The 27,151-nt window shown below is 39.8% G+C and overlaps 1 protein-coding gene across 2 annotated transcripts in view; it reads left to right on the forward strand.

Moving 5' to 3' along the window:
* Nucleotides 1-806: 806 nt before the first annotated feature.
* Nucleotides 807-27,151, forward strand: part of hfm1 (helicase for meiosis 1) — a 40,817-nt gene continuing 14,472 nt past the window's right edge. For both annotated transcript variants that reach the window (XR_008361347.1, XM_053507479.1), the window contains exons 1-23: nt 807-909; nt 1,252-1,346; nt 9,169-9,284; nt 9,429-9,669; nt 9,811-10,040; nt 11,069-11,110; nt 11,202-11,272; nt 11,355-11,487; nt 11,684-11,835; nt 11,913-11,990; nt 12,110-12,265; nt 13,564-13,764; nt 13,921-14,009; nt 14,094-14,137; nt 14,250-14,351; nt 15,056-15,201; nt 16,763-16,857; nt 17,492-17,625; nt 17,704-17,751; nt 17,848-17,928; nt 18,157-18,248; nt 18,706-18,812; nt 18,905-18,952. Coding sequence is in view for 1 of the 2 variants with exons in the window: in XM_053507479.1 (XP_053363454.1) it covers nt 1,273-1,346; nt 9,169-9,284; nt 9,429-9,669; nt 9,811-10,040; nt 11,069-11,110; nt 11,202-11,272; nt 11,355-11,487; nt 11,684-11,835; nt 11,913-11,990; nt 12,110-12,265; nt 13,564-13,764; nt 13,921-14,009; nt 14,094-14,137; nt 14,250-14,351; nt 15,056-15,201; nt 16,763-16,857; nt 17,492-17,625; nt 17,704-17,751; nt 17,848-17,928; nt 18,157-18,248; nt 18,706-18,812; nt 18,905-18,952 (2,480 nt within the window). In the remaining variant the exon portion in view is untranslated. The remainder of the gene's footprint in view (nt 910-1,251; nt 1,347-9,168; nt 9,285-9,428; nt 9,670-9,810; nt 10,041-11,068; nt 11,111-11,201; nt 11,273-11,354; nt 11,488-11,683; nt 11,836-11,912; nt 11,991-12,109; nt 12,266-13,563; nt 13,765-13,920; nt 14,010-14,093; nt 14,138-14,249; nt 14,352-15,055; nt 15,202-16,762; nt 16,858-17,491; nt 17,626-17,703; nt 17,752-17,847; nt 17,929-18,156; nt 18,249-18,705; nt 18,813-18,904; nt 18,953-27,151) is intronic.

Genomic DNA, 27,151 nt, shown 5'->3' on the forward strand with positions numbered 1-27,151 from the left:
CACCTTGATGTTGTGTGATTACGTTGCAATAATGGTACATATAACATTAAACCAGACAAGTTTCAATTATTTAGTGTGAAAAATCAACTCGCCGGTGTCCCTTAGCTTAGCCAACCATGGAGCAGACTTTAATAAGATTAAAAAAAAAAAAATCTAAAGGTTTTTTTTTTTTATGCTTAATATGCTTTACATATATTGTCATTTGAATATATATAAATATATATTTTCTAAACAGTTCTCATTATGTCTTTGTCTGAAAGTTCTGTCAAAAAAAATTTTTTTATCCTTAAAAAAAATCTTAATTTTTTATTACCAAGTCATATATGTATATTTATTATGCATCTTAATAATATTAAATCACGTTAATCCAGTACTAAAGGTAAATCCTATTTAACATTATAACCAAGTGAAATATGATTCCCCCCCCCTCCTTTTTCTTCTTGTGTTTTTTTTTTTTTTTTTACACCAAAATTACTTTCTACATATTTTCCAAACTGTTCCCACGCTGTTCTCTTTTCTTATTTAATTCAAGTTTTCATGTTTGACACAGCATTCTTTGTACATTCCTTTACCAAAAAATCAGGCTAGTCTAATCAATCTTTCACGGGCCGCATCCCAATTTGACACCTCCTTCCCTTTACAGTGCACTACACAGACTACAAAAACTAACGGCTCGCGCGACATATCTAGTGCACTAGGGCGTCGTTTGGTATACAGCCGAAACAGGGTTTTTCCACTCGTACCTCGCCCTTGGCTTGATTTTAATCGTTCAGTAATTCTTATTTACGTGTTTTTGACTTATCATTACCTCAGAAAATACAATAAATGAGTTTATTTAAAAGAATTTAAGGTTTATTATCGATAGCGTTACTCAATTAAAGAAGAGAGAGAGAGAGAGAGCAATCTTAGGTAGGTTAGCTTAGCTAGCTATCTGTATTAGCTTTAGATATGAATATGTGCCCCCCCCCCCCCCCAAAAAAAAAACACATTAGAAATATATTAATAAATAAAACAAAAATATATTTTTAAATAGCATTTAAATTACATCCTATAAGAAGTGTCACATTGTAGTGTGGAATTAACATATGTATAAAATGGCAGAGTAAATATGCTAGTTAACTCCTGCTAGTTAAATCTAATGTGTTATCCAGATAGTATGGAGTAACTCATTCCTGAGGCACTCAAACTCCATTTAGGAACTGAAGCCTGGTTGAAATAATCCAGATACACATACATTTGCTTTTCTTACAGAAGTTTATCTGAGGCCACAGGATGTCGGAGTCATCATCAGAGTTCAGCTTTTCGTTGGATCACCTGTTCTTTGACAGACCAGTGGTTCATAAAGTGTGAGCAGATGGTGATATTTAAAGTGTTTCCCTGAGTGTTTCCCTTCTACAAACACCAAACTATTTTTCGATGACTCAGCCTGTACTTGTCTTGTGTTCGGCCAATCGAACGCTGTCTAGAAAGGATATGTCCCGCCCTCAGGGTGTGTTTTGCTCAGCTACTGGCCAGAGACGGCTTAGATTCCTACGAGACGTGTGAGACCAACTGCTGCTCACACACTCGGAGGAGAACGTCATCTATACAATACTGTTTTCAGTGGTTCACAGATATCCATGTGTGACTAGTGTCGCTCTCAATGTCTCTGTTTGAAAAGAATAAATTGGAAAGATTTAAGCCCAATCCCAATTCTACCCCTTACCCCTACACTTAGCCCTACCCCTCCGTTTGGCGCGTTCACGTGAAGGGGTAGGGGTGTCTCATTTCTCTTTTGGTTGGAGGGGTAGGGGTAAGGGGAAGGGCCAGATAGCCCTCCAAACGAAGATTTTTCGGGACCTCACTTCAAACGAAGGGCTAACGAAATTTTCAAGATGGCCGCTCACTCAAGCAAGCAGACCCGTAAATTTAACAAATTTTTGCCATTAATAAGGATTTTTATGACAAGTTTTCATTATATGTATATTAATTTTAGTCTTGTTTTTGTGTTTATGGTGATGTTTTGTAAAAAAAAACGTTTGCAAAAAAAACGCTAAAGTTTGCTAGCGGATAGCGCAGATTGCGCAATATTACAAAAATATTTTTTTATGTCATATACACTTTACTGCTACAAACAAATATGAAAGTTCAGTAGCACGGCAGTTTGCCGAGCTTTTGATAACGCATTGTTTGTTTTGCTTACGGTCATACTGTATGTGTACATGTAAATGAACGGATACGTATGATGACGTATAACAGTGTTGTAGTGGTGTCCCATTTCTTATGGGAAATATTTTAACCCTTCCCCTTTCCACTTCGTTTCAAGGGACAAGGGGAAGGGGCGAGGGGTAGGGGAAGGGGTAGAAAATAGAATTGGGATTGGGCGTTAAAGTTTTACGGTTTATTTGTGTGGAAGAGAATTCCCATGCTTCACACTGATGGAGAATTCTGTCCTTGTACGCCATCTCTATCAGTCAGAGTCTGTAATATCTAATTATCTACAACTGAGATACATCAGATTTATAAGTAATATAACACTCAAATTTTACAATTTATTTTACAATTCTTTGTTCTGGCAGAACTACCTAACTGTGACTAGCGAGCGACATTTAGTGTATTATTAAAAAAGTGAAACTGTTTTAGCTGTACTATGTATTTAAAAGTTGAGGAGAATAAACCATGGAGGTGGTGAACAGTCCTGAAAAACTTTATAAGATTTACTTTTTATTTCCACTTATTCCACTTTAGAATATCAGCTCCATTAACTTCCAGGTTCTGAGGTTGAATCCCAAATAGTGTTAAATGCGATATATAGGATGTACAATCCCTTGTTCCACACACCAAGTGGTGCCCTTAATCAGAGGTTAGAGAGAGATTTGTAATTCAGGCTTGTGTCAGGAGCCAGTTATCATTGTAGCCATTTTGGAACGACTTAGAAGTGATGAGTGCAGAGACGGCGTGTTGTTTAAGACGACATAGCGTTATCAGATGTGTGTTCTCACTGAAAGTGCTTCTGTGACTGGTTGTGAATGTGGATTTTATCAGGCAGCTGCTCTCTCCTCAGTACTGCGGACCGTACAGACCTACTCTCACCCACGCTGAGACACACAGTTAGTGTCATTAACCACTGGACAACACCTGGGACACGTCCAGTCATACATACAGATGGAGCCACGCCAAATAGCCGCGGCCGTGTTAATTGCGTACGAATGGCGTACGGCTGCCCTATGCACGCCGTAATCCCCCCTCCTTTTTCTTCGAGAAAGGCGTGTCAAGATTTCACAGTAAACACGCCCATTCAAGCCCTATTTATGCATTTACCTGGTTCCACCACTAGATGGCGCTTCGTTCTCAAGGACACGTTGACACAAGCCAGCAATTTAGCTGCGCTGAGTTGCAATCACGTGATTTTAACAACCCGCTCCCACCCCCGCCGAACTGACGCTGCCAAACTGCACTAGAGATGAAGATGGCGGCTTAATGGACTATTCGCGGTAAGTGGTGTTTTAATTTATAAAATTTGTTTGGGATTAGTTTAAAGTTTATTTCCCAGTTTAGTTTTTTTATCGGCCATTTTGAAAATCACTGGCAGCACCAGCAGAGGTCAGATGTAACTTTAGATAACTTAATGTTCTGTTTACCCAGTCTGGAGTTAACATTACAGCTTACTGTCAGTGTCACAAACTCACAATGTCACTCCTCTTTAACTAAAAAGACACTAAAGCTTCGAAAATACTCTTAATGTCCCTATTACAAAAGCTGCACTACCGGATGAAGAGTGTTTGTGCTCTATAAAAATGCCTTTAGAATCTGACCGCGTGTTGTCTGGATAAATTCAGCATTTATTTATTCTTTGGGTAAGAGTTAATCTGCAGGTTATATCTGTGAATATAATGTGATGCAGTTCATGAAGGACACAAGCTGAGGATAGATGTACAGGAGCTCGCGAGCTAAATGCTCATAACCCGGTTTATATTTTTCTCAGTTTGGCCGTGACTTTGCGCGGTAGCGCGAGCGCTTAGTTTCCGAGATGGATAAAAACTCTGAAGTGTTTATCAGTTAAGGAGTGTGAGGAGGGGGAGGTGTGTGAGGAGGTGTGGGGGGGAGGTGTGTGTGTGGGGGGGGAGGTGTGTGTGGGGGGGGGGGGTTTGTGTGGGAGGAGGTGTGGGGGGCTTCAGTACTGGGTAAGTTATAGTTTGGCTTCAGAGATGAACTAATATATACGAGTGTTATATCGCCTAACTTAATTGTATGAAAAGCGCATTTTAATTTAATGCAGACGATAATACAGACAGACCGGGGTTAACACTAACAAAGTTCAATGGTTAAAGTTATCCCAGTTTATTTACATTCCAGAATTCCCCAAAACAGTATTTCACCCACTCTGTGGTGTAGGTTTACTAATATCTTTTATATTTATTACAACTAGATATTCTGTAACGTTTATTTATCTTTGTCTTCACTAAATTCTCCTGTTTTCTTTAATCAGAGCTCCGCCCTGGAGGATTGGGGGGTCAGACGGATGACTGTTGGCCTTTTGGAGCTACTGGAGGAGCCTGAACAAGCTGTTGAGGGAGCTGTAGGAGGGATGACGTCACAGTGCAACAGCTTTAGAATGATGTTTGGTCAGGTCTACTGTATATTCTGAACATAGAATTGCAAAACGTCTGATACTTTAGGGGAAAAACGAAGAATTAAACAGTTCCATCTTTAATATATATATATATACATTTTTTTTAATGATATTTTAATATAAAAGAACCAGATAGAGACTGATAAGCAGCTGGTGTTATCCGGGTATTTTAATGACCTTTAAGAAAAAATTTAACATGTTTTTACCTGTTTTATACAAATTATTGTTTTACCTTTGACTAGTTTTGGAAGAATAAATTTTATTTTTAAAGTCATGTGTGCGTGTTTTAAATGTTGGGGGATTGTTTGTGTATTTAAAAATGCATTTATTAAAACCAACAACTTCAATGTGCAAAAATGGGACCTGACGTTGTTTTAAATAGTCAAAGAGTTAGGCTAATAATAATAATAATAATATTATTATTATTATTATTATTATTATTACTGGTTATAGAAACAAATTAAAACAACAGTTAAACACTTGATCATATGTATCTGTGCTAGTTTGTGACTATGTGACCCATAATAATTTTTTCTCAGTATAAAAGTTTTGGGTTTTTTTAAGAACTCCATTAAAAGAGCAAAGACAAACTTAGAAGGAGTGGAAGGTAAGAAACCTGGAGAATACTGGAGAATACTGACTGTGACATGGTGCTAATTGCTCTCTCTGTGTGTGTGTGTGTGTGTGTGTGTTTGGCGGGGGGAGGGGTACTTCAGACTTACTTGTCTCTGCCCAAATGTTTGTGTTAAAGCAACGGAGAAATGCCGGAGCGCGCGCACACACACACACACACACACACACCTCTCATCTACAAACGCTTTAACTGTTGTCTTGTAAATCGTTGATTAAACCTATGAACACAGCTGTTCAGCATCAGTCCTAAACACAAGCGCAGGGTCTGTTTTTGTCCTTAATTAAAAGACACCATTATGTTAATAATTTACACAATGATAACATGTTTATGTTTAATGTTTATTTTGCGGAAAAAGGTAATAAGCAATATTTAAAATAAAACAAACCAGGAAGTAAGTGTTTCATACATTAAGGTGCTGTGTATAACCAAGTGCCCCAACAGACATAGCAACAGTGTAGAGTGTGTGCGCTGTGGGGGATTGGAAGGTGAACGAAGATAATCATTTACAAGACAAAAGACGTTCAGAGGTGTGTTATGCCCTAAAACGCCCCCCGGTCACGGATTGCCCCCCATTACGCAATCGCTATCTTCAAAGAAAAGCCGCCGCCCCTTTTCATTCAAACGCGTTAGCGAGTGTTTTTTCCTTCCCTCCGCTCGGTTTTGTGAACACAGTTGCGTTCAGTAACACGATGGAACCAATTACCTAAACAGCAGCAACAACAACCACTATGATCACACTTTGTTGAATTTATATTGCTTAAATATTTCGCAGCTCTGTCCTCTTTGCATTGCTACGTGTTTATTTACTTCCTTTTCGCATCGCACGTAATGCACTCTAAAATCGACACTATCAAACTTGGAAATGATATAATATCAAATCAAACATCACGTTATTAAAAGTAACGAATACTCTTCTCTTATGCAGCACGGCTAAAAAGATAATAAAATTTACACCGAAGTGCTGCAGGTTTGGTGTCTGTGAGCTTTTACTAATCAGAGTTAGACGGGGGGCATTTTGATCTTAGATATTACACAGAGGGGAGTTCATTTCTGTTTTCTTCATCCTAGCTTAATTTCATCTCATGAAATAATAGTAAGTTTTGGTATGAGTTCATCTCCCCAGCCAGTGTTGGGACAGGGTAGCATCGTGGCAGGATTGGTGTAACTTTTCTTATCTTTTTAGCCGTGCTGCGTAAGAGAAGAGAAGTGACAAATTCATTACTTTCGTTACTAGACATGGTCTATTTTGTCTGCAAGTGAAATACATCGATACGTTAATAATTTACACCACGATAACATTACTGCAGAAGGATCTAGAGACGTGACTTTGAGACGTTCACAGTATATTCGAACCGTAGACAGTGTTTATTCTGCAGAACATTACAAAACAGCCATGTCCAATAAAACAGTGCATCTTTAATAAGCCACATTGGTTTCGAGTCAGTAGTAAAATTAACGAAAGACTGAGAAGCCCCGTAAACTTGACCCTGACAATAATAGTCGATCTTATATTTATGTTTATATATATATATATATATATATATATATATATATATATATATATATATATATTTTTTTTTTTTTAAATGTTCGAATTAACGTTTCAGGGTAGCCTATATAATTTGTCTTGTCATCTGTTTACAGCGTTGGCTGATTTTGTGATTGAGACCCATGGGTTACATTGAAATATTTTTTATTAGTAGTAGTAAGCCAGGCTTTAGTAACCCTGGATAAATCACAATATAAGCCCTCTCTCACGCACGCTCTCTCTCTCTCTCTCTCACACACACACACACGTACACACACGAACAAGTAAAACATGAAATCCCGTAAAACCAAATGAAACTATGGCAAAAATATATAAGCAGTAAAAATTACAGTAGTATCCTGTAGGTGATCCCTGTCCTGATAACAGACACTGACCCTCTGGACCTGTTTAGTTCTGTTAGTATTGTGTTCAAGTGGGAATGTTTATGGGGATTTAGTCTGTCACTGCTGCTGCATCTATTCACCGTAGTGATAAGTGATTAATGTCCCATCAGATCTTTGATGGGGAAACGTTATGCTGGTTAAAGACATACTGATCCGTATGAACAGATATTTGTTCCAGATATTATGCGCCATTAATCGATTTCTTATGCCAATTTTTGACTATCAGCGAAAAAAACATCAGCGAAAACATCAAAAATATAACGAAAACAAACTCAAGTAGAAGTTAAATTTCAAGCTTTACTTTGCAGTAAAATATGATCTACCAGTGTATTAAACGGAAATAGATAAAAACACCATAATGTAAAATACTGTACATAGCCCGCATTTGTATTTCGTACCTACAACGACTGGTATAGATAAATTACAGATTTTACCGTCTTTAAGTATTATTAAGGATGTCGTGAAAAATATTGCAATAAGTAGTTTTATTAATTGATTTACTCATTAATTAAAATAGCATAAGCATCATGGATTGTGTATTGAGTGATTTAAATCTGTTTTATGAATCGTTTTTTATCCCTCTTTTTTACCACATCATCTATTTATGAAACTATGTTGACGTAAGTTATGATATATATATATTAAATATAGTAACCGGCTGCTTGGACACTGCAGTTAACTGAAGCAGTCAATGCTCCATCTGGCGGAATTATACAGCATTGCAACCATCTTTTTAGAAAGCGCATGGGGGCGTTTATGGGGTGGGGCATCGTTAACTACGTCATCGCGGGGGATCACATTCCGTGCACGGATCGATCATGGTCCTGTCACGGTCCTGTCATGGACCTATCATGCTCCAAGCGGCTGTTTGACGTGGCTCCCACTGTAGAGTTACATGTCAGAGTGCTGTTTCTGTCTGTTATCATTGCTCGTGGAATGCAACCAATCAGATTACTTTGACTGAACTAATTGTTGTATGCTTTTAGTTGACTTCCCCATCCGCACCTAAATTGACTAAGGCTACGTTTACACTGCAGGTCTCAGTGCCTAATTCTGATTTGTTGCCTATACAGTATCAGATTTTTTTGACTGTCTTTTTACACGTTCTTTTAACTATGACTCAAATCCGATACACATGTTTACACCTGCCATGTCATCTGAAACATCACATTAGCCAAGATAGACGAAGATGAAGTATGCTTTACGCTCTGCGATATATGCAAAGTTCGCGAAACGTCACTATGGTTTTAAAGCGGAGGAGGAAAAAAAATTGCATAATTGCAGCCTGTGCATAGGCTTCATTCAACAAATACTGATTTCTTAATGTAATTTAGCCTAAATAAGCATAGCCTAAATAAGGTGTTCCTTTTCCTGTTCCATGTCACCTGCGATGTTATCATTCCACACGCCACCGGAGAATAACATTACGTCATTAAACCATGAAGAAGTTGCAGTTTTAATGACATACAGAACACAGCGACTCAGGAAATCCGATCTGTATGTTTACACGACAATCACATTAGCACATATCTGATTTAAATCTGATTTATGTCCACATATGAAGGAGGCCTAAAACCGATCTCGAAATATCGGAATGCATGCGTTTTTTTTCTGTTTACACGGACATAGAACATATCAGATATGTGTCACATATGAGCAAAAAATCTGAATTGGGTCACATTTACCTGACAGTGTAAACGTAGCCATAATGTCATTAATGTGGACAAGCATGGGTGATTCCAGCAGTGAGAAATCCATCACAATTTAAAAAAACTACTGTTCTTCATTTTGAGGTACCTTGGTAGGCTAATGTCAGGTTTGGTTAGATTGGGTGAAGGTGTCATTTTGTGAATGATATTCTGACTTCCACAAGAGAACCTGCCTATGTTCGGAATGTTCTGGGTGTAGAGCTCAGTCCAGATCAGTTCTAAATCTTATTTCAAGAAGGGAGTTTGTGCATTTGTTGATTTTGTTGTTCATAATCCTACAGGAAGCCATTAAGTCAGGAGCAGAGTGGAGCGTGGAAGCTGGATGCCGCACCTGAGATTTCCGCAATCCCACCAACTCAGGAGCTCCAGAAAGAAGCAGAAAGTCTGGCTTCCACTGGTACATCAGTGTCTCATGTCTCAAACAGCATCATTTATTATACTGTAGTTCAGGTCTAAAGGTCCAAATTGCATTGTGCCAACTTGATATCATTTTCTTTAGAAATGTAAGTACGCTAATTAACATCACATGCTCTTTATGAAGCTTATTCTCAGAAGCAGAGGAAGTTTTTGCCGCCTTTCTGTAGACTCGGTGTCGGTGCAGGACGGTGTGTCAAAGGTCAGACAGGTGATGAAGAGCAGCCGGTGTTTGAAGTGTGGGGACCTAAAATATCTGCGTCTGGATTCCGTCCCAGCACCAGTAGTCATCATGGCTGCCCTGTGGCATCACAGAAACCAGCAGAAACCGGAGTTTTTCATCCCACTGGTGGTCAACTCAAAACCAGGTAAACGTTTTAAAGTGACAGTTCTGTTCAGGTGAGTTCACACAGATGATTTATATAAATTTATTGAGTCAGATTATTATAAATTTATTGAGTCAGATACATACGATAACTGTTTAATGTCTCCCGTGTGTCCCTTTTTAGGTTATTCAAAACCCCCATGAGGAAGCTCGACAGTGCTTCCATTCCAGAAGTGAACCATCCCAGCCTCAGTTCGGTCTCTACGTCGACTGATTATCCATTTCTGCCTCCTCAGAGCGTCGCTGCTTCCTGTAGCTCTTTAGGAGAACTCGATCCGGAGGAGGGATGCAGCAGCACGCAACAAATCCGCTCTGTCGTTCGCCCTCTCACTCCAAAGCCTTTTCAGATACAAGGTGATGGGTGCGATACCCCAAACACACACACACACGGGTACTGTGTCAGTTTCACTCAAAGTAAATCAGCACTCTTAATGTTGGCGCAGTAAAGTTTTAGAAGAACAGATGGGCTATAAATTGATCTGAAAGTGATCTGAAGTGATCGGATTATCTTTTTTTCATCAAAGTGTTTTGATTATTTTCAGTATTTTAGTATTTCCTACACACTTCCTTTACAGTACAATATTACCTGCGTTCATGCCTTCAGCAAAAGTTAAGAACGGCAAAATGTGCCAATAGACCCTCTAACTGTACAGTACACCTAATTTTCTCCAGCTTAAGGTTGTGCATCACCTCCCTTATCCAACAGCTAAATGTTGTGGATCAGGGTCTTTCCATTTAGTCAAAATTCGTCTTCTAGACAAAAGGGAGCAGAAGGACAATATTTAAATTTTCCTTTGGTTAAAATGAGTGTTTTCTGGGGGCACACCAAACAATGAAACAAATGGAGATGGCTCTACTTTCTCTCCAAATAGTTCAGAACAGTTCCGCCCAACTCCCTCTGAGCCGGAAATGATCCGTTGTACGTAAAATATTTATATATATATGAAATCCATCAATAAGTGAAAATCCCCCCCCCCCAACAATAAACTGGATTGTCCCCTCCCTCGTCCCCGAAGCCTCCTGGGATTGTGTTCTAGAAGATAAATGAACGCATTTGAGGTGGTAAAATGTTGCAGTTCCTCTATGATCCTCTAAACTATTGACGCCGCCCATCATCCTGTGTGGTATGAGCGAATTAGTTGCTAATTGTACTAAAATTGAAAGAAAAATTAAATCAGGATGTTTATTTTAAAGAATCGCAGTACAAATCGAATCAGCACATGGGTATCATGATCATATCATATCGAGAGGTCCCTGATGATCAAAAACGCAACATTTCTACGACAGTACTGTCAGTTCAGAAGTTGAACACGTTTAAGATAATAAATGAGCATCATAATGACAAAATGTTCAATAAGTCATTATTTTCCACATCATTAAAGGCGCATCTGGACCAGAGCTCCTCCGTCCCGTGTCTGAAATCCGTATCCTTTTCCCAGAATGCTTTGCTGAGGCATCCGTGCTAAAATGTCTCCTATTGTGTTAAATAAGTTTCCCTTAGTGATATTTACTCAGCGGTTAAATTCCAGAGCGTCTTCAACGAGTTCCCATACTTCAACTACGTGCAGTCTAAAGCACTGGATGACGTGAGTGTCACTCGTAATGTTACCAATTAAACCATTTATCCACTGTTTGTTTGTTGTAGCACTGATTCCTGCTGTGTTTCAGGTTCTTTACAGCAGCAGGAGCTTCGTCGCCTGCGCCCCCACTGGCTCGGGGAAGACGGTGCTGTTTGAGCTTGCGATCATCAGAGTGCTGATGGAAACAACGGAACCTTGGCACGACGTCAAAGCCGTCTACAGTGGGTCGCGTTAAACAATCGGCGCAGTTTCTTTTTTATATTAAAGCAGACGTTTGATTGATTTTTTTCTTTGTTTGTTTGAAGTTTGTTTGATTATCGTCCGTGAAGTGTTTTATTGCTCTTATACTCCAGGAATCAAGCAGTTAACAAAAATGAACAACACATGATCATTTTCTCTCCCCCCCATCTCCCACAGTGGCTCCCATTAAAGCTCTCTGCAGTCAGCAATACGAAAACTGGAAGCGGAAATTCGGGCCCCTGGGACTCAACTGCAAAGAGCTGACAGGAGACACCGAGATCGACGACTATTTCGAAATCCAGGACGCCCATCTCATCATGACCACACCAGTAATGTTTAAAACTTACCCTTTTTTGTCCGGAATAAGACAGTGTTATTGATGCTCCTTTGATGTTCCTCTGTGAAGGAAAAGTGGGACAGCATGACCAGGAAGTGGAGAGATAACGTTTTACTGCACTCTGTCCGGCTCTTCCTGATTGACGAGGTCTGCAGGGTCGACACGTTACACGAGCAGTTAGCCAAGCGTTTGAGTGTTCAGAGCTTTAACCCATCTCTCTCTCTCTCTCTCTCTCTCTCTTTCTCTGTTTCTGGACCGTGCTGTAGATCCACGTGGTGAAAGACGTGACGCGAGGAGCCACTCTGGAGGTTGTGGTGAGCAGAATGAAGACCATGCAGTCGTACCGCACCGCTGAGGATCCACACGCGAAGGCCTGCATGAGATTCTTAGCGGTCTCAGCCACCATCCCAAACCTCAAGGATGTACGCAGGGGCAGCAGTGGACAGGGAGATGAATGGACAGACGGCTAGACAGACGGAGAGACAGACTGATGATAGATTGATAGATAGATAGACCAACAAGGGTGGATGAGAGACAGACAGACATATAAGCAGACAGATATACAAAGATGGATGGACGAAGTGACAAACTGAGAGAAAGACCAAAATAGATAGATAGACAAACACCACGACAGATTAATGCATCAAAGGAGGTGCAGATAGACCAAGATGGAAGTACAGGCAGATAGATAGATAGATAGATAGATAGATAGATAGATAACCATCAATGAAAGGTAGATTGAAGAATGGCCAGCCAAACAGACCAATTGATCTATAGATGGATTATAGATAGATTAATGGATGGACGAATAGAAAAAGATAAATAGATAAATAAATTGTATAAATGGATAAAGCGGAGATAAACAAAGAAGGACGACAGACTTATGGATGGATGGATGATAAATAGAAGAAAAGAAAGGCAGACCGATATACAAATATGGATGTACAAGCAGACAGTCAGGTCCCTAGATAGATACAGTAGATAGCCATGGATAGAAGGTAGATTAAAGGTTAGGTAGCGAAACACAACATCCAATTAATAGATAGATGGATTGGAAAGATGGATTATAGTTAGAGTGAGTGGGAGGATGGATAGACAAATGGAGTGATGGATGGATGAATAGAAAAATACAGATTGATAGATAGATAGATCAAAAGACCACCAATAAAAGATAGATTGGAGGATGGGTAGTCCAACAGACCAATGGATCTATAGATAGATTATAAAAAGATGTTGATATACAGATATATAAATAGAAATAGAAAAATGGAGTAAACATTTTTTGGCAACAACAGCCAAATATATGGATAGATAAATACACCGATAGATGATAGATAGACAGAAATATAGAAAGACAGATAAAGAAAGACAGATTTACTGGCAGACAGAGAGAGATAGGTCTGTAGATATATAGATAGGTAGATAGTACCTATCTACAGTATAAAAGAAATACGTAGATTGAAGATAGTTGGATGGAAAAGTTGGATGACAAACAGGAGTAAAAATCAATAGACAAACAGTAATAAATTAATGAATAGACAAAACAGATAAATTAATAAATAGACAGACAGGAGACTAAGAGAAGGTGAATGATAGATAATGTGTATTACTCTATCAGACTGTACGAGTAAAACCCTAGCGATATACAGTATGTGTTGTGGTGCTGTGTAGTGAATTTAATACCAGTTTATTAATAAGCGTCGCTGTGATGATTGCGCAGATATCCGAGTGGCTGTCGGACGAGTCGGGTCCAGCCGCTTGTTTGGAGATGGACGAGAGCCACAGACCGGTGAAACTGAGGAAAGTGGTGTTGGGGTTCCCGTGTGGAAACAAACAGACTGAATTCAAGTTCGACCTGTCTCTCAACTACAAGATGGCCAGCATCATTCAGACGTACTCCGAGCAGAAACCAACGCTGGTGGTGAGAGACCGCAAACCCGTTATTGTCTCTGTCCGAGACTGGAGACTCCTTACAGAAACATTACATGAACAGAAAACATAATACGAAGCGTGTGTGTGTTTTATGTTAATTATTTTCAAATTATTTATATTGTTTTTTTATTTCATCACTTTAAAGTTTTGTTCAACAAGAAAAGGAGTTCAGCAGTCCGCTGCGGTGCTCGCCAAGGACGCCAGATTCATCATGAGTATCGATCACAGACAGAGGTGCGCTTACTTTCTCACCCCGTTTTTTTTTATTTTGATTATAAATCCATAGTGAGTTATAATATTCACTTTATCCCTTCACAGGTTAATGAAATATGCCAACTCTATTCTTGATACCAAACTCAGAGGTGTGTGTGTCTGTGTGTGTCTGTGTGCGGTATGTGAATACTTGACATTTGTAAAGAGATGTTATTTTATTTCTGCTTGTTCACGTGTCCTTTTATATCTGTTCTCACTAAGATCTGATCATGTGTGGTGTGGGGTATCATCACGCCGGCGTCAGCGTGTCGGACAGAAAACTGGTGGAGGACGCATTCACAGTCGGCGACCTGCCTGTCCTCTGTGGGTGGAGCAGCGTTCACGTCTTTCACTTCCTGCTACAAACAGGAATATGTATACTTATACATATGTTAAAAATATTTAACGGTTGTTTATAGGTAGTCTTTGACTTACGAACGAGTTCAGTTCCGAGAGCACGTTTGTAAGTCGGATTTGTTCTTAAGTCCGACAAAGTGAGTCTTATACTACTTTGACACGAATATACAATGGAAAGCATACCAATCCATCTCTGTCCCCTTTCCTCACACAGTCTTGTCTTTGTGTCTTTAAATCGTGAGGGGAATCCCAGACGCCATTTTTGACTTGGTTACGGACACTACAGGTTTTTTTGGGCTTTTTAAGCTTTTACCAAAAAACAATTTAAGCAACATTTAAAAAAAATTCTGTATGCTTCTAAAAGCGTAAACCAATTTTAGTATCAATACTTCTAAAGAAATATAAATAATTATGGATTTTAAATAATTATTGTTAGAAGCGAAACAATATAACATTTTTAAAAATATTTTTATAATGTTTTTAAAACATTATAAAATCGTCTCTTTAAAATGGCTGAAGTTAGAAACTTGCAAGATTGTTCCCTTCCATGTTGCATAAACATCAGAATTAGTTTTTTTCGGCACACACATTTTTTGTATTATATGTATAAAATTATAAATAAAATCAGCACCAGTTCTGTGTTTTGTACATTATGTTGTGGACTCTCTCAGTCACCACCAGCACCTTGGCGATGGGTGTGAACCTGCCAGCTCACCTGGTGGTCATTAAATCCACCATGCACTACGTGGGCGGAGCCTGTGAGGAGTACAGCGAGGCCGACATGCTGCAGATGATCGGTCGAGCAGGCAGACCGCAGGTACCGGACCTAACAGTGTGTTAGAAAAGCAGTGAAAATTAACTGTACACTGTTTGGAAGCCTGATGTACGGTTCATACAGTACACACCGGTTAGGTTTAAAAGAGGATCTTATTACGCTGTATGGATATATGATCATTTTAATAGCAGAAAAATAAATAAATTAAATAAAAAAGAAACAGCTGGAAATCTTTTTAGCATGCAACATTTTTTAAGATATTTTCTAGTCATGTGACTGAGGCTCATTATAATATTTGGGGAAGAAGAAGTAAAAGAACAGGAAGCGCTTTATGCAATTGAAGAAGAGAAAATAAAGTGGCATGAAGTTCACACAGGACAGCAGGGTAAAGGAGGGCAAGGAGTCACATGATGTTTATAGACTTCGCATGAGTTTGCATGAATTGACCTTAAGCAATACTTCCACTTTTATTCAGCGTATCGAATCATGTACATTTAAAAACAAAATTTGTATATACTTCTGCATCATATTCAATTTGTAGCTTTACAGTCATCCTGTAAAGTGTTTTATGTCTTGTACACATAAAAAAAATACAGAACGGCTAATATGTCTTCAAACATTAAATAAAATTTTGATTAAATACATTTTATATTATTCAGAATTTTTTAACTTGACCGGCGATGAGATTATTTAGTTTGCCAGACGTGTTGTTAATGCTAAGGAGTAATTGTTTCAAAATGTTATTTTATACATGCTCATTTTTTAAATATATGACATTGACACATAACTGCCTCATACCCTTCTTAAGTAAACTGAGGAAACCTCAGAAATCAGAAATACAGCTGTGTTCAGTTTATTATTATAAATGTTCATGTTTGTTGTTGGTCAATAATTCACAAAGTGAACGTGTTTAAAAAAAGGAATTCACTATCACAATATCACAATAATGTAGTCACAATGATACACAATGTATAATTACATTTACAGGCACTAATAATAAGAATAATAAAAATAATCTCCCAATCTGAATAACACCTCAGTCAGAACCGATCCGGCCCAATCGGAAGGAATTGTCGAGATGGGTTTTTAAACCTTTGATAATTCATTCAATAGCAAAACAATTAGCCGCTGTAACTGGTCATTTCTTCTAGTTTGGTGTTTGCCCCACATGAGGGTAAGAGTGAATGATTTTCTGAAGTTTAACATTCTTGTTCTGGAGCTGTACGTGTTTCTGAGATTACTGGTTTAATCAGAAAGCGCGGCAGAAACACAAATACTGCTTCCATGTCTGTCAAAAAAAAAAAAAAACTAAACTTAATTTTAAGTCATATTTAGATTCATATTTCCAGCAGATTAAATATCTCACAGTGAGCAGAAACACTCTGAGCACATAAAAATTTAAAAATTCTGTTTAAACAGTTATGTTGGAATTTGATTCTGTAAAGCTGCTTTGCGTTAAAAGCACTATATAGATAAAAGTAAATTACATTGAAATTAATCAAATCTTTAATCAGAATGTTTTAGATCAGATTGTAGAATTATTATTCATGTAGTGTCCATATGGTCCATGATAGTTCGTTAGCTTTTAACCTTCCTGTTTCAGTTCGACACATCGGCCACTGCTGTGATCCTGACCCGAGCTCAGACTAGAGACAAGTACCTGCAGTTACTGAGCGGTTCAGAGACCATTGAGAGCAGGTACGGGCGCATGCGGGCTGTCTCTATCATTGTGTAATCAGTGGATTGGTTTGGTTCATAAACACCTGAGATCATTAGATATGGGAAAAAAAGAAACCGCCTTGGTCACAAGATGTTAAACATCTGCTTTAAACTGGATTCTGTAGACATTTATATAAACAAAATGCTCATATTAATAAAAAGTCATATTATTAGTTGACTGGAGTTGGCGTGCATGTAATTACTGTAATAGTGTCACATGATCTCATTAGAAGTGTCATTGTTTCTGAAAGAACCTTAAATTTACCTTAAGCATCTTGAAGACCAAAGAGCTATTAAATTAAGTCCTGGCCAATGCTTTGAAAAAGTTTTGGTTAAACATTTTTTTGGTGTTACCACCACCGTACTTTATTCTACAGTAGAAAGTGTTTATTTATTTATTTATTTATTTATAATTTTTATTAACAAACATTTAACTATTCAATAAGAGCATGGGTTGCCTTTTAGAGTCTCATTCAGAAATCCGAATTTGACTAATGAGCAAGTGGGAGATGCCTCCAGCCTCACTCACAGGAACATAATACAGTACACAGTACAGTCACATGACGAGTCTGATTCTTTTCAGTGTCTTCTAATTTAATAAACTGTCTTTAAGCTTGCACACAAACCTGGTCGAGCACCTGAATGCCGAGATCGTCCTTTACACCATCTCCGACGTCAACATGGCTTTAGACTGGATTCGCTCCACGTTCCTCTACATCCGAGCATTGAAGAATCCCAAACACTACGGTAGAACAGAACGTTTCAGATTTATATATATGTTAATTTGGCATGTTGTAGATTCATCGCTCACATTCATCTTTTTAGGTTTTTCTACGGATCTCAACAAGTGTGGAATTGAAACCAAACTACAAGGTCTGACTGAAAGCTGGAGTTGACTGGAGTTTACAGTGTTGTCTAAAGTGATTAATTAACGACTGATTCACTTATTACAGTTGTGCTGTTGTTTAGAGCTTTGTTTAAGAAACCTGAATGCGTTGGCTTCTTACAATTTGATCACAATGGATGAGGATATAAACATCAAACCTAGAGGTGAGGGATTGGTTTCAGGTTGTGCTGGTTTCCAGGCTAAATTTCAATTGTAAAATACATAATAAAACTACCTGGAAACTAAGGTTATAGTATAAATAAAAAGGAAAAAATGTCCAAACAGATCGGCTTACCACTAGTTCTTGTCATGTGGTTGTGAGGATTTTTGTTCATTCAATGTTATGAACTACTGACAGATTTGTACTGATTAGTTAAATCTCTCATACACAGAGAGTGGGAAGCTGATGGCTCGATATTGTGTTGCATTTGATACCATGAAGCAGTTTATGAAGGTGACCGGTACAGAAACCATGTCTGAACTGGTGAGACATTGTCTGTTTTATTCCTAAGTAATTCAGCATATCAGGATAGAACAATATTACACTCGAAATGGTGTTAAATGGAAGTCTAGTGCTCTGTGTAGGGTGTACAATCCCTTGTCCCACACACTAAATAGTACCCTTGATCAGGGGTTAGAGAGGGACTCAGTACTGCGGACCGTACAGACCTACACTTACAGTTAGTGTAATTAACCACTGTACAACACCTGGGAGACGCCCAGTACATACATATAGGTACACCTCACAGTGCTGTTACTGTCTATTATTAGCCCTCATGTAATAACGCCCCTCGTCCAATCAGATTACTCATAACTAACTGCTGTATGATTATATAATATGATAGTGATATGTTAATCGTCGTAGGTTTATTCATTTCATATACTCCCTTAGAGTTCACCCAGACAAATCCTGTAATTTGTTTGCCTTGTTCTTGTGTCAGATTGATATAATATCTAAGGTGAAGGAGTTCAGTGACGTCCAGCTGCGGGTCAGTGAGAAGAGAACCCTGAACATGCTGAATAAAGATAAGAACAGGGTCACTATCAGGTCAGCACAAATACTTCTACATGTTCCTCTTAGAAACAATGCTTCTCAGACTTTAAGTAAATTGAGATGAACCCGCTTGATCTGTTTCTAAGGTATCCGATGGAAGGAAAGATCAAAAGCAATGACATGAAAGTGAACTGGTACGTTTTTAACTCTCAATTATCTTCAAATACAGACTTTTTTGTTTATTCTGTAATGTTCAGCTTCAAAATTTTAATCTTAACAAATACTGTACAGTCTAGATATATTTTTTTTATTTTTTATTTTTATTTTATTGATTATGGCTTACAGCTCATGAAAATATCAAAATATAAGAATATTTTCTATTTAAAAAATCCTTTAAAAAAGTCTGACTTATGAATAGTTTGTTCATTTATGCACTCAATACTTGATCAAGACTCCTTTATCACAAATTGCTGCATCAGTGTGGGCTGGCATGGTGGTGCTGTTGAGGCAACCAGGTTGCTTTGATAGCAGCCTTCAGCTCCTCTGTATTGTTGGGTCGGTGTTTCCCATCTTCCTCTTGACAATAGTCCACTGATTCTCTGTGGGGTTCAGGTCAGGCGAGTTTTCAGGCCAATCAAGCAGAGTAATATCAGGGTCAGAAAACCAGTTAATGATAGTTTTGGCAGTGTGGGCAGGTGTGTAGTCCTGCTGGAAAAATAAATCAGTATCTCCATAGAGCTGGTCAACAGAAATGCTCTAAATTCTCCTGATAGATGCTATATTGACTTTGGACTTAATAATTAATAAAACACAGTGGACCAACACCAGAAGATGACGTGGTGCTACAAATCATCACCAACTGTAAAAACTTCACACTGGACCTCACACAACTTGGATTCTGTGCCTCTTCTCTCTACCTCCATGCTTTGGGACCTTGATTTCTAAATGAAATACAAAATGTACTTTTATCTGAACTTTGGACCAGCAGTCCGGTTCTTTTTCTCCTTAGCCCAGGTGTAAGGGCCATATTTCATTCTTGTGATTTGTTGTTATGTTTATCTTATTTCAGTTTAGTAGTTAAGCATTAAGCATTAAGTATCATAAATATAATTTGTATTGTGACATCACTTCATGGGTTGTTCTGTGACATCATCCCACAGTTATGCAGTTCCATGTCTATCACGCACGTTAGTTGTAGTTGTTGTTAAGACACGGAAGGATACAGAAAGGTGTGGAGCACACAAGCTTTTGACCGTGATAACGTGAGACAGTAAGCTAAAAGGTATACAGTAAAATAAGTTGTTGTAACTGTAATCTATTGAAGCTACAGAACACAGCAAGCGACCTGTCGTGACTACAGTGGATTTATGCAAGAAACTGTAACAACCGTTGTTTTTGATGTTGAAAATAAACAAGAGACAAAGAAATCAACGAAACGTCTGATGTCGTCAGTGACACTGTGTAACTAAAGACACGCGTCAGAACTTGTGAATAACATGCACCTACATTAAAGTCAAAAGCTTTGCTCCGCCGCAGAAATGAAGATAAGTGACTTAAGATTGTGAAGAGCGCGCGTGCGACTTCAAAAACGCGCATCAACCGAAACCGAAAGCGAGAAGAGGACTTGCCTGCCTTAAACTTCACCACGTCACACGGCGAGGACAACGCCGCTATCGCCGAATCTGAGCAGGTGATGGTGCTCGACGAACTGAAGAGCGCCAGAGAAGGCAAGTGGAGTCAGTTGACTGTATTATACAATGAACTAGAGGCGCTTATGGACAATGCTTGTAATTTGCATGACGTTAAGGCCAAGAGCCGCCAATACAAAGCGCTGCTAAAAGACTTTATTGAAAGTAATGTAACAGTGCGATCGTGCGTAAAGGATGAAGAGCGTGAAACCGATCAGCACCACTGGTTTCACCCTAGATTAACGCGCTGCACGGAATTCATGATAAGAGTGGAGTCGTGGATCGCGGACACTAGTAACCGCTTTAAGCCGTCTCAAACAGTTGACGATGGAGTTTCGCCAAACGACAGTGTGTCAATGGCGGAGCGTAAGACGCCTGCCCCCCAAAGGCAAGGAAGCGTAACGTCATCGGCATCCAAGAGGTCCTTAACGTCAGCAGCATCCGAAGCTCGACTAAAAAAGGCAGAAGCCAACAGAGCAGCTTTGCTGGCTAAAGCAGCAACTTTGAGAGATCGGCAGGCGCTGGAGCTGGAGGAAGCACAACTAAAGGCTAAACAAGCACAATTAAAGGCACAAAAGGAAAGGCTGGAAATTGAAACGGCGCTTGCAATGGCCGATGCTGAACTAAATTCTTACCAGAACCGCAAAAAACAACATCCTGCCAGACGGAGCGTGGTCGTCGAAACGAGTGGTGCACGCCCCTCGGAACCAGAGCAAAACGACCACTGCAACCACAGTTCGGCAACGGAATACCTCGAGCTGCCATCACGCCTCCGAGCAACCCACTTAAGCATGCCAGTGAGTACCAAACCCATAATGTCAAGCACCTTAATGGAACGGCCCACCCAAGGTAACGAACACTCACTTTACAACACTGACATAGTGGAGCCTCAGGGTAGGATGCCACTTCAGGCAGATCTTACAGAAATGTTTGCAAAGAGTCAGAGGCAACATTCCTTACCCTCGCGCAACGTTCCTCCATTCTATGGTGACCCTCTTGAGTTCACGTCCTTCGTAAGAGCCTTTAAACACGCCATCGAAACCAACACTGATAGCAATCATGATAGGCTGTTCTTTCTCGAGCAGTATACTGAAGGACAGCCTAAGAACCTAGTGAGAAGCTGCCTGCTCATGCCAGAACATCGTGGCTACGCAGAGGCTATGAAACTGTTACATGACAATTTCGGAAATAGACAAATAATCGCTACAACGCTGATGCAAAAGGCACTCAACTGGCCGGAAATAAAGTCAGAGGACGGAAAGTCGCTAAAAACCTTCTCCCTGTTCCTAGTAGAATGTTACAATACCATGTCAAGCATCGATTACATGGATGAGCTAGACAATGCTACCAACTTGAGAGGTGTTGCCTCAAAACTGCCATACAAATTGCGTGAAAAATGGAGAAGCCACGTATACAAGTACGAGGAGCGCAATCAGGAAAGAGCTAAGTTCGTGCAGCTGATGAAATTCGTAGAACGAGAAGCAAAGGTAATGTCCAACCCACTCTTTGGAGACCTGAACGTTTCGACTAGTGGTACAACGACTAGTGGTAAAAAACACAGCAGCAAATCCTCTCCAGGATTCAAGCAAAAAACTGAAGAAAAGAGGGGCAGCAGCTTTGCGACCGGCGTAAAACAGGTTGGTAAAGTTCATAGAGACTCAATCACAGTAAAGAGTAGTGGTGCATTAGTTATTAGTGCCTTCACTAAACCTTGTGCATCCTGTGAGCAAGATCATACCCTAGACGAATGCCACAAGTTTAACAATGAGACATATAAGGTCAAATTGGACTTTCTAAAAAAGAATGGATTCTGCTTTGGCTGTTTAGTAAAAGGACATTTAAGCAAAGACTGCACGAAGAAAATTACCTGCCAGTTGTGCTCAAAGAAACATCCTCGCATGCTACACATTGCAGCAAAAGACACAGCTCAAGCGATCGCAAAGGCTGACGAAACCGAACCAGTTCAAACATTGCCTGTTGCAGCGAGTCACGAAACGAGTGCGTGTGTCGGGGCTGGAGATGACTGTATTCTCTCCATAGTACCTGTTAAAATAAAGTCCAAAAAAGGCAACAAGACAGTAAAAGTATACGCCTTTATGGACCCAGGTAGCTCTGCTACATTTTGTACAGAGTCACTAGCAAGGCGATTAAACGTACAAGGTAAAAAAATTGACATCATGTTAAGCACCCTGAACGCGAAGAAACAAGTAAAAAGCTACGTGCTTACTGATCTAGAGGTTAGCAGTCTGGAAGAAAACACCTTTGTTGAACTCCCCAAAGTGTTCACACAAAAGAGTATCCCAGTCTCAGTGGAAAATATTCCACAACAGCACGACATTGATAAGTGGCCATACCTCAGCGAAGTAAAACTGCCTTACATTAATGCTGGAGTTGAAATTCTCATAGGTAACAAAGAGCACAGGCTCCTAGAACCATGGCGAGTAATTAACAGCAGGCACAATGGGCCATATGCAGTAAAGACTGCTCTTGGATGGACCATAAATGGACCTCTTCGAGAGTCGGTCGAGGAAGGCACATGTAACAATGAGCAAGTGAGCGTTGCAGTCAACAGAGTCTCCATCGAAAGTGTGGAACAAATGCTGATACAACAGTACAACCATGATTTTCCTGAACGGAACTGTGATGACAAAGCTGAGTTGTCACAAGAGGACTATCAGTTTTTAGACTCTGTAACTAACTCCCTGCAATTTACCGATAATCACTTCTACATCGGTCTCCCATTTAAGAAAGCAGCTATTCAAATGCCCAATAACCGAAGCGCAGCCATGCAGCGCGCTCTGAACCTCAAACGGAAGTTTAAGCATAACCGCTCCTTTCACAAAGAGTATTTAAACTTCATGAATGACATGTTTGAGAAGGGTCATGCAGTCAAGGTCCCCACACCCCACCTAAGTCGACAAGACGGGCAGGTGTGGTACATACCTCACCATGGTGTGCACCATCCTCAAAAGAAAAAGCTAAGGGTAGTCTTTGACTGTGCTGCTAGCTATCAGGGAATATCATTAAATAGCGAGCTTCTGCAGGGACCCGACCTGACAAACTCACTCATTGGGGTGCTCGCACGCTTTAGACAAGAAGAAGTTGCCATGATGGCAGATGTGGAAGCCATGTACTATCAGGTCAGAGTTCCGGAAAAGGACACAGACTTGTTGCGTTTCCTGTGGTGGCCGAACGGAGACGTGAGTCAGGACTTGGTTGAGTATAAAATGGTCGTTCATTTGTTTGGTGCAAAATCATCTCCAAGTGTAGCTAACTTCGCCCTTAGGAAAACAGCAGAAGAAAACCGCAGCAATGCATCTGCCGAGGCAGTCAACACAGTACTTAAAAACTTTTATGTAGACGACTGCTTGAAGTCTGTCTCTAGTCATAGCCAAGCAGTTGCGCTATATAGTAATCTCACAAAACTGTGCGCAAGTGGAGGGTTTCACCTCACCAAGTGGGCAAGTAATAGTCGTACGTTGCTAGCTTCCATCCCTGAGGGTGAGAGAATTAAAGACATGAGGGACTTAGATTTGAGTAAAGACGTACTCCCTGTTGAGAGGGCTCTAGGGGTGCTGTGGTGTATTAATTCAGACACGCTCAAGTTCAAGATTAGCTTAAAAGAGCGGCCTGTGACTAGAAGAGGAATCTTGTCAGTCACTAGTTCAATTTATGACCCCTTAGGCTTCCTTGCACCAGTCATACTGCCAGCTAAGATCTTAATGCAGCAGTTATGTAAAGAGAGACTCGCTTGGGACGATGACATTCCCGAACAATTTATAAAAAGATGGAGGGCCTGGCTACACGAGTTGCATCAATTGTCTGAGTTTAGTGTAGCAAGATGCGTAAAACCAGTTGACTTTGGAGTCACAAATACAGCACAACTTCACCACTTCTCAGATGCAAGTGAAATGGGATATGGAGTTGTCTCATATATTAGGTTAGTAAATGCTGATGGACTTACACACTGTGCATTCATGATGGGGAATTCTCGCGTAGCGCCCTTGAAACAAACTACTATCCCCCGAATGGAATTGACAGCGGCAGTGGTCGCCGTAAACAACGACAAAATGCTGAAAGGCCAACTGGAAATAGAACTGCTGGACTCTGTGTTTTGGACCGACAGCACAACTGTTTTGAGGTACATTGTTAATGAAAAACTTCGCTTTAAAACCTTTGTCGCTAACAGAATCTCCATCATACGAGAGTCAACCAAGCCACAGCAGTGGAGGTACGTCAACACTTTAAAAAACCCAGCCGACGCTGCTTCCAGAGGAGTTTCCTGTGAAAAATTCATGAAAAACAACAATTGGATCCATGGTCCGCCCTTTCTTAAAACACCAGAGAGTAAATGGCCTGAAAACATTCACGATCTGTCGACGAAAGAGGATGACATTGAGATTAAACACTCAGCCTCAGCGAACCTCGTAAAAACTACAGAGAGCACAGATGCCGTGAGTAAACTGATTAACTATCACTCCGACTGGTATAAGTTGAAAAGATCTGTTGCCTGGATTCTTTGCGTTAAAGACATGCTTAAACAGAGAACGAGAAGGATTAAGGGACAGGCAAACAACTCAATAATAGAAAACCATAAGTCTCTAACAATTAAGGACTTAACAAGGGCAGAAAACGAAGTCATTAAGTTCGTTCAAAACCAAAAATTCAAAGACGAAATTTCCATGTTACAAAAGGGTAATGCTTCCGTAAAAAGAAACAGTTGTCTCTCCAAACTAGATCCAGTACTGCAGGATGGAGTGCTAAGAGTTGGAGGACGTCTTGGTAGGTCTGCAATGCCTGAGCATGCAAAACACCCTGTCATTATACCCAAAGACTTACACATTACAACTCTAATCTTAAGAAACACTCACAAACAGGTCGGACATTGTGGAAGGAATTATATGCTTTCAAAATTGCGGCAGAAATACTGGATTCCGACAGCAAATTCCCTTGTGAGAAAGTTTCTGTCCAGTTGTGTGACATGCAGAAAGATCAGAGCGAAGAATAGTGAACAAAAAATGTCAGAACTGCCACCCGATAGAATAACACCAGATCACCCACCGTTCACTAACGTAGGGGTAGACTATTTTGGACCCTTCGAGGTCAAACGGGGTAGAAGTAATGTTAAAAGATATGGCGTATTGTTTACTTGTCTGACAACAAGAGCCGTGCACATTGAAGTCGCGCAGTCATTAGATACAGACTCCTGCTTAAATGCTATTCGACGCTTCATGTGCAGAAGAGGCCAGGTGTCAGTTATGAGAAGTGATAATGGAACAAACTTCATAGGCGCTGAGACTGAATTGCGTAAAGCTATCCAACAGTGGAATCAGTCAAAAATTGAAGGCGTCCTCATGCAAAAGGGGATACAATGGATATTTAATCCTCCTGCTGGGTCTCACTTCGGTGGAATATGGGAAAGGCAGATAAGGTCAGTTAAAAAAATCTTGAGGTCTGTACTAAAAGAACAAACACTAAACGACGAGAGCTTGCACACATTCCTGTGTGAGGTGGAAGCTATAATAAATGACCGTCCCCTCACCACCGCTACAGACGATCCCACAGACCTGGAGCCCCTGACACCTAACCACCTGCTGCTGATGAAAAAACAGCCAAACTTGCCCCCTGGTCTTTTCAAAAAAGAGGACACTTACGCACGTCGCAAGTGGAAGCAAATTCAGTATCTTGCCGACCTATTCTGGAAGCGATGGGTGCGTGAATACTTGCCCTTGCTTCAGGAGCGCCAAAAATGGTCTCAGGTGAGAAAAAACCTCTCGATTGGAGACGTAGTTCTAATAATTGATGAGTCTTCTCCAAGAAATTCATGGGTCGTCGGACGGATCACGAAAGTGTTCCCTGATAAAAAAGGACTTGTGAGGCGTGTACTGGTCAAAACTAAAACCAGTACCCTGGAAAGACCCATCGATAAGCTGTGCCTGATATGTGAAATGGACTGTTAATTACCTTATAAAGTAGTCATGTTCCTTTCATTTGGTACGCAGCAATATGAATACCTTAAGTTAAACCGTTAAAAAAAAAATGTTTAAAGTGTTAAGAAAGTTAATTCTAAAGTGTTAAGAAAGTTAATTCTAAAGTGTTAAGAAAGTTAATTCAAATTTTAATCCAATAGTAAATGTTGTGGCCCAATTGTAAAAAAAAAAAAAGAAAAAAAAAACAACAAACAAAAAATGTGTGTAATTGTCAGTCTTCCTGCCTGTCAATTAGGGGCTGGAAATGTAAGGGCCATATTTCATTCTTGTGATTTGTTGTTATGTTTATCTTATTTCAGTTTAGTAGTTAAGCATTAAGCATTAAGTATCATAAATATAATTTGTATTGTGACATCACTTCATGGGTTGTTCTGTGACATCATCCCACAGTTATGCAGTTCCATGTCTATCACGCACGTTAGTTGTAGTTGTTGTTAAGACACGGAAGGATACAGAAAGGTGTGGAGCACACAAGCTTTTGACCGTGATAACGTGAGACAGTAAGCTAAAAGGAATACAGTAAAATAAGTTGTTGTAACTGTAATCTATTGAAGCTACAGAACACAGCAAGCGACCTGTCGTGACTACAGTGGATTTATGCAAGAAACTGTAACAACCGTTGTTTTTGATGTTGAAAATAAACAAGAGACAAAGAAATCAACGAAACGTCTGATGTCGTCAGTGACACTGTGTAACTAAAGACACGCGTCAGAAC

This window comes from Clarias gariepinus, chromosome 11, assembly GCF_024256425.1.
Source record: "Clarias gariepinus isolate MV-2021 ecotype Netherlands chromosome 11, CGAR_prim_01v2, whole genome shotgun sequence".
NCBI lineage: Eukaryota > Metazoa > Chordata > Actinopteri > Siluriformes > Clariidae > Clarias > Clarias gariepinus.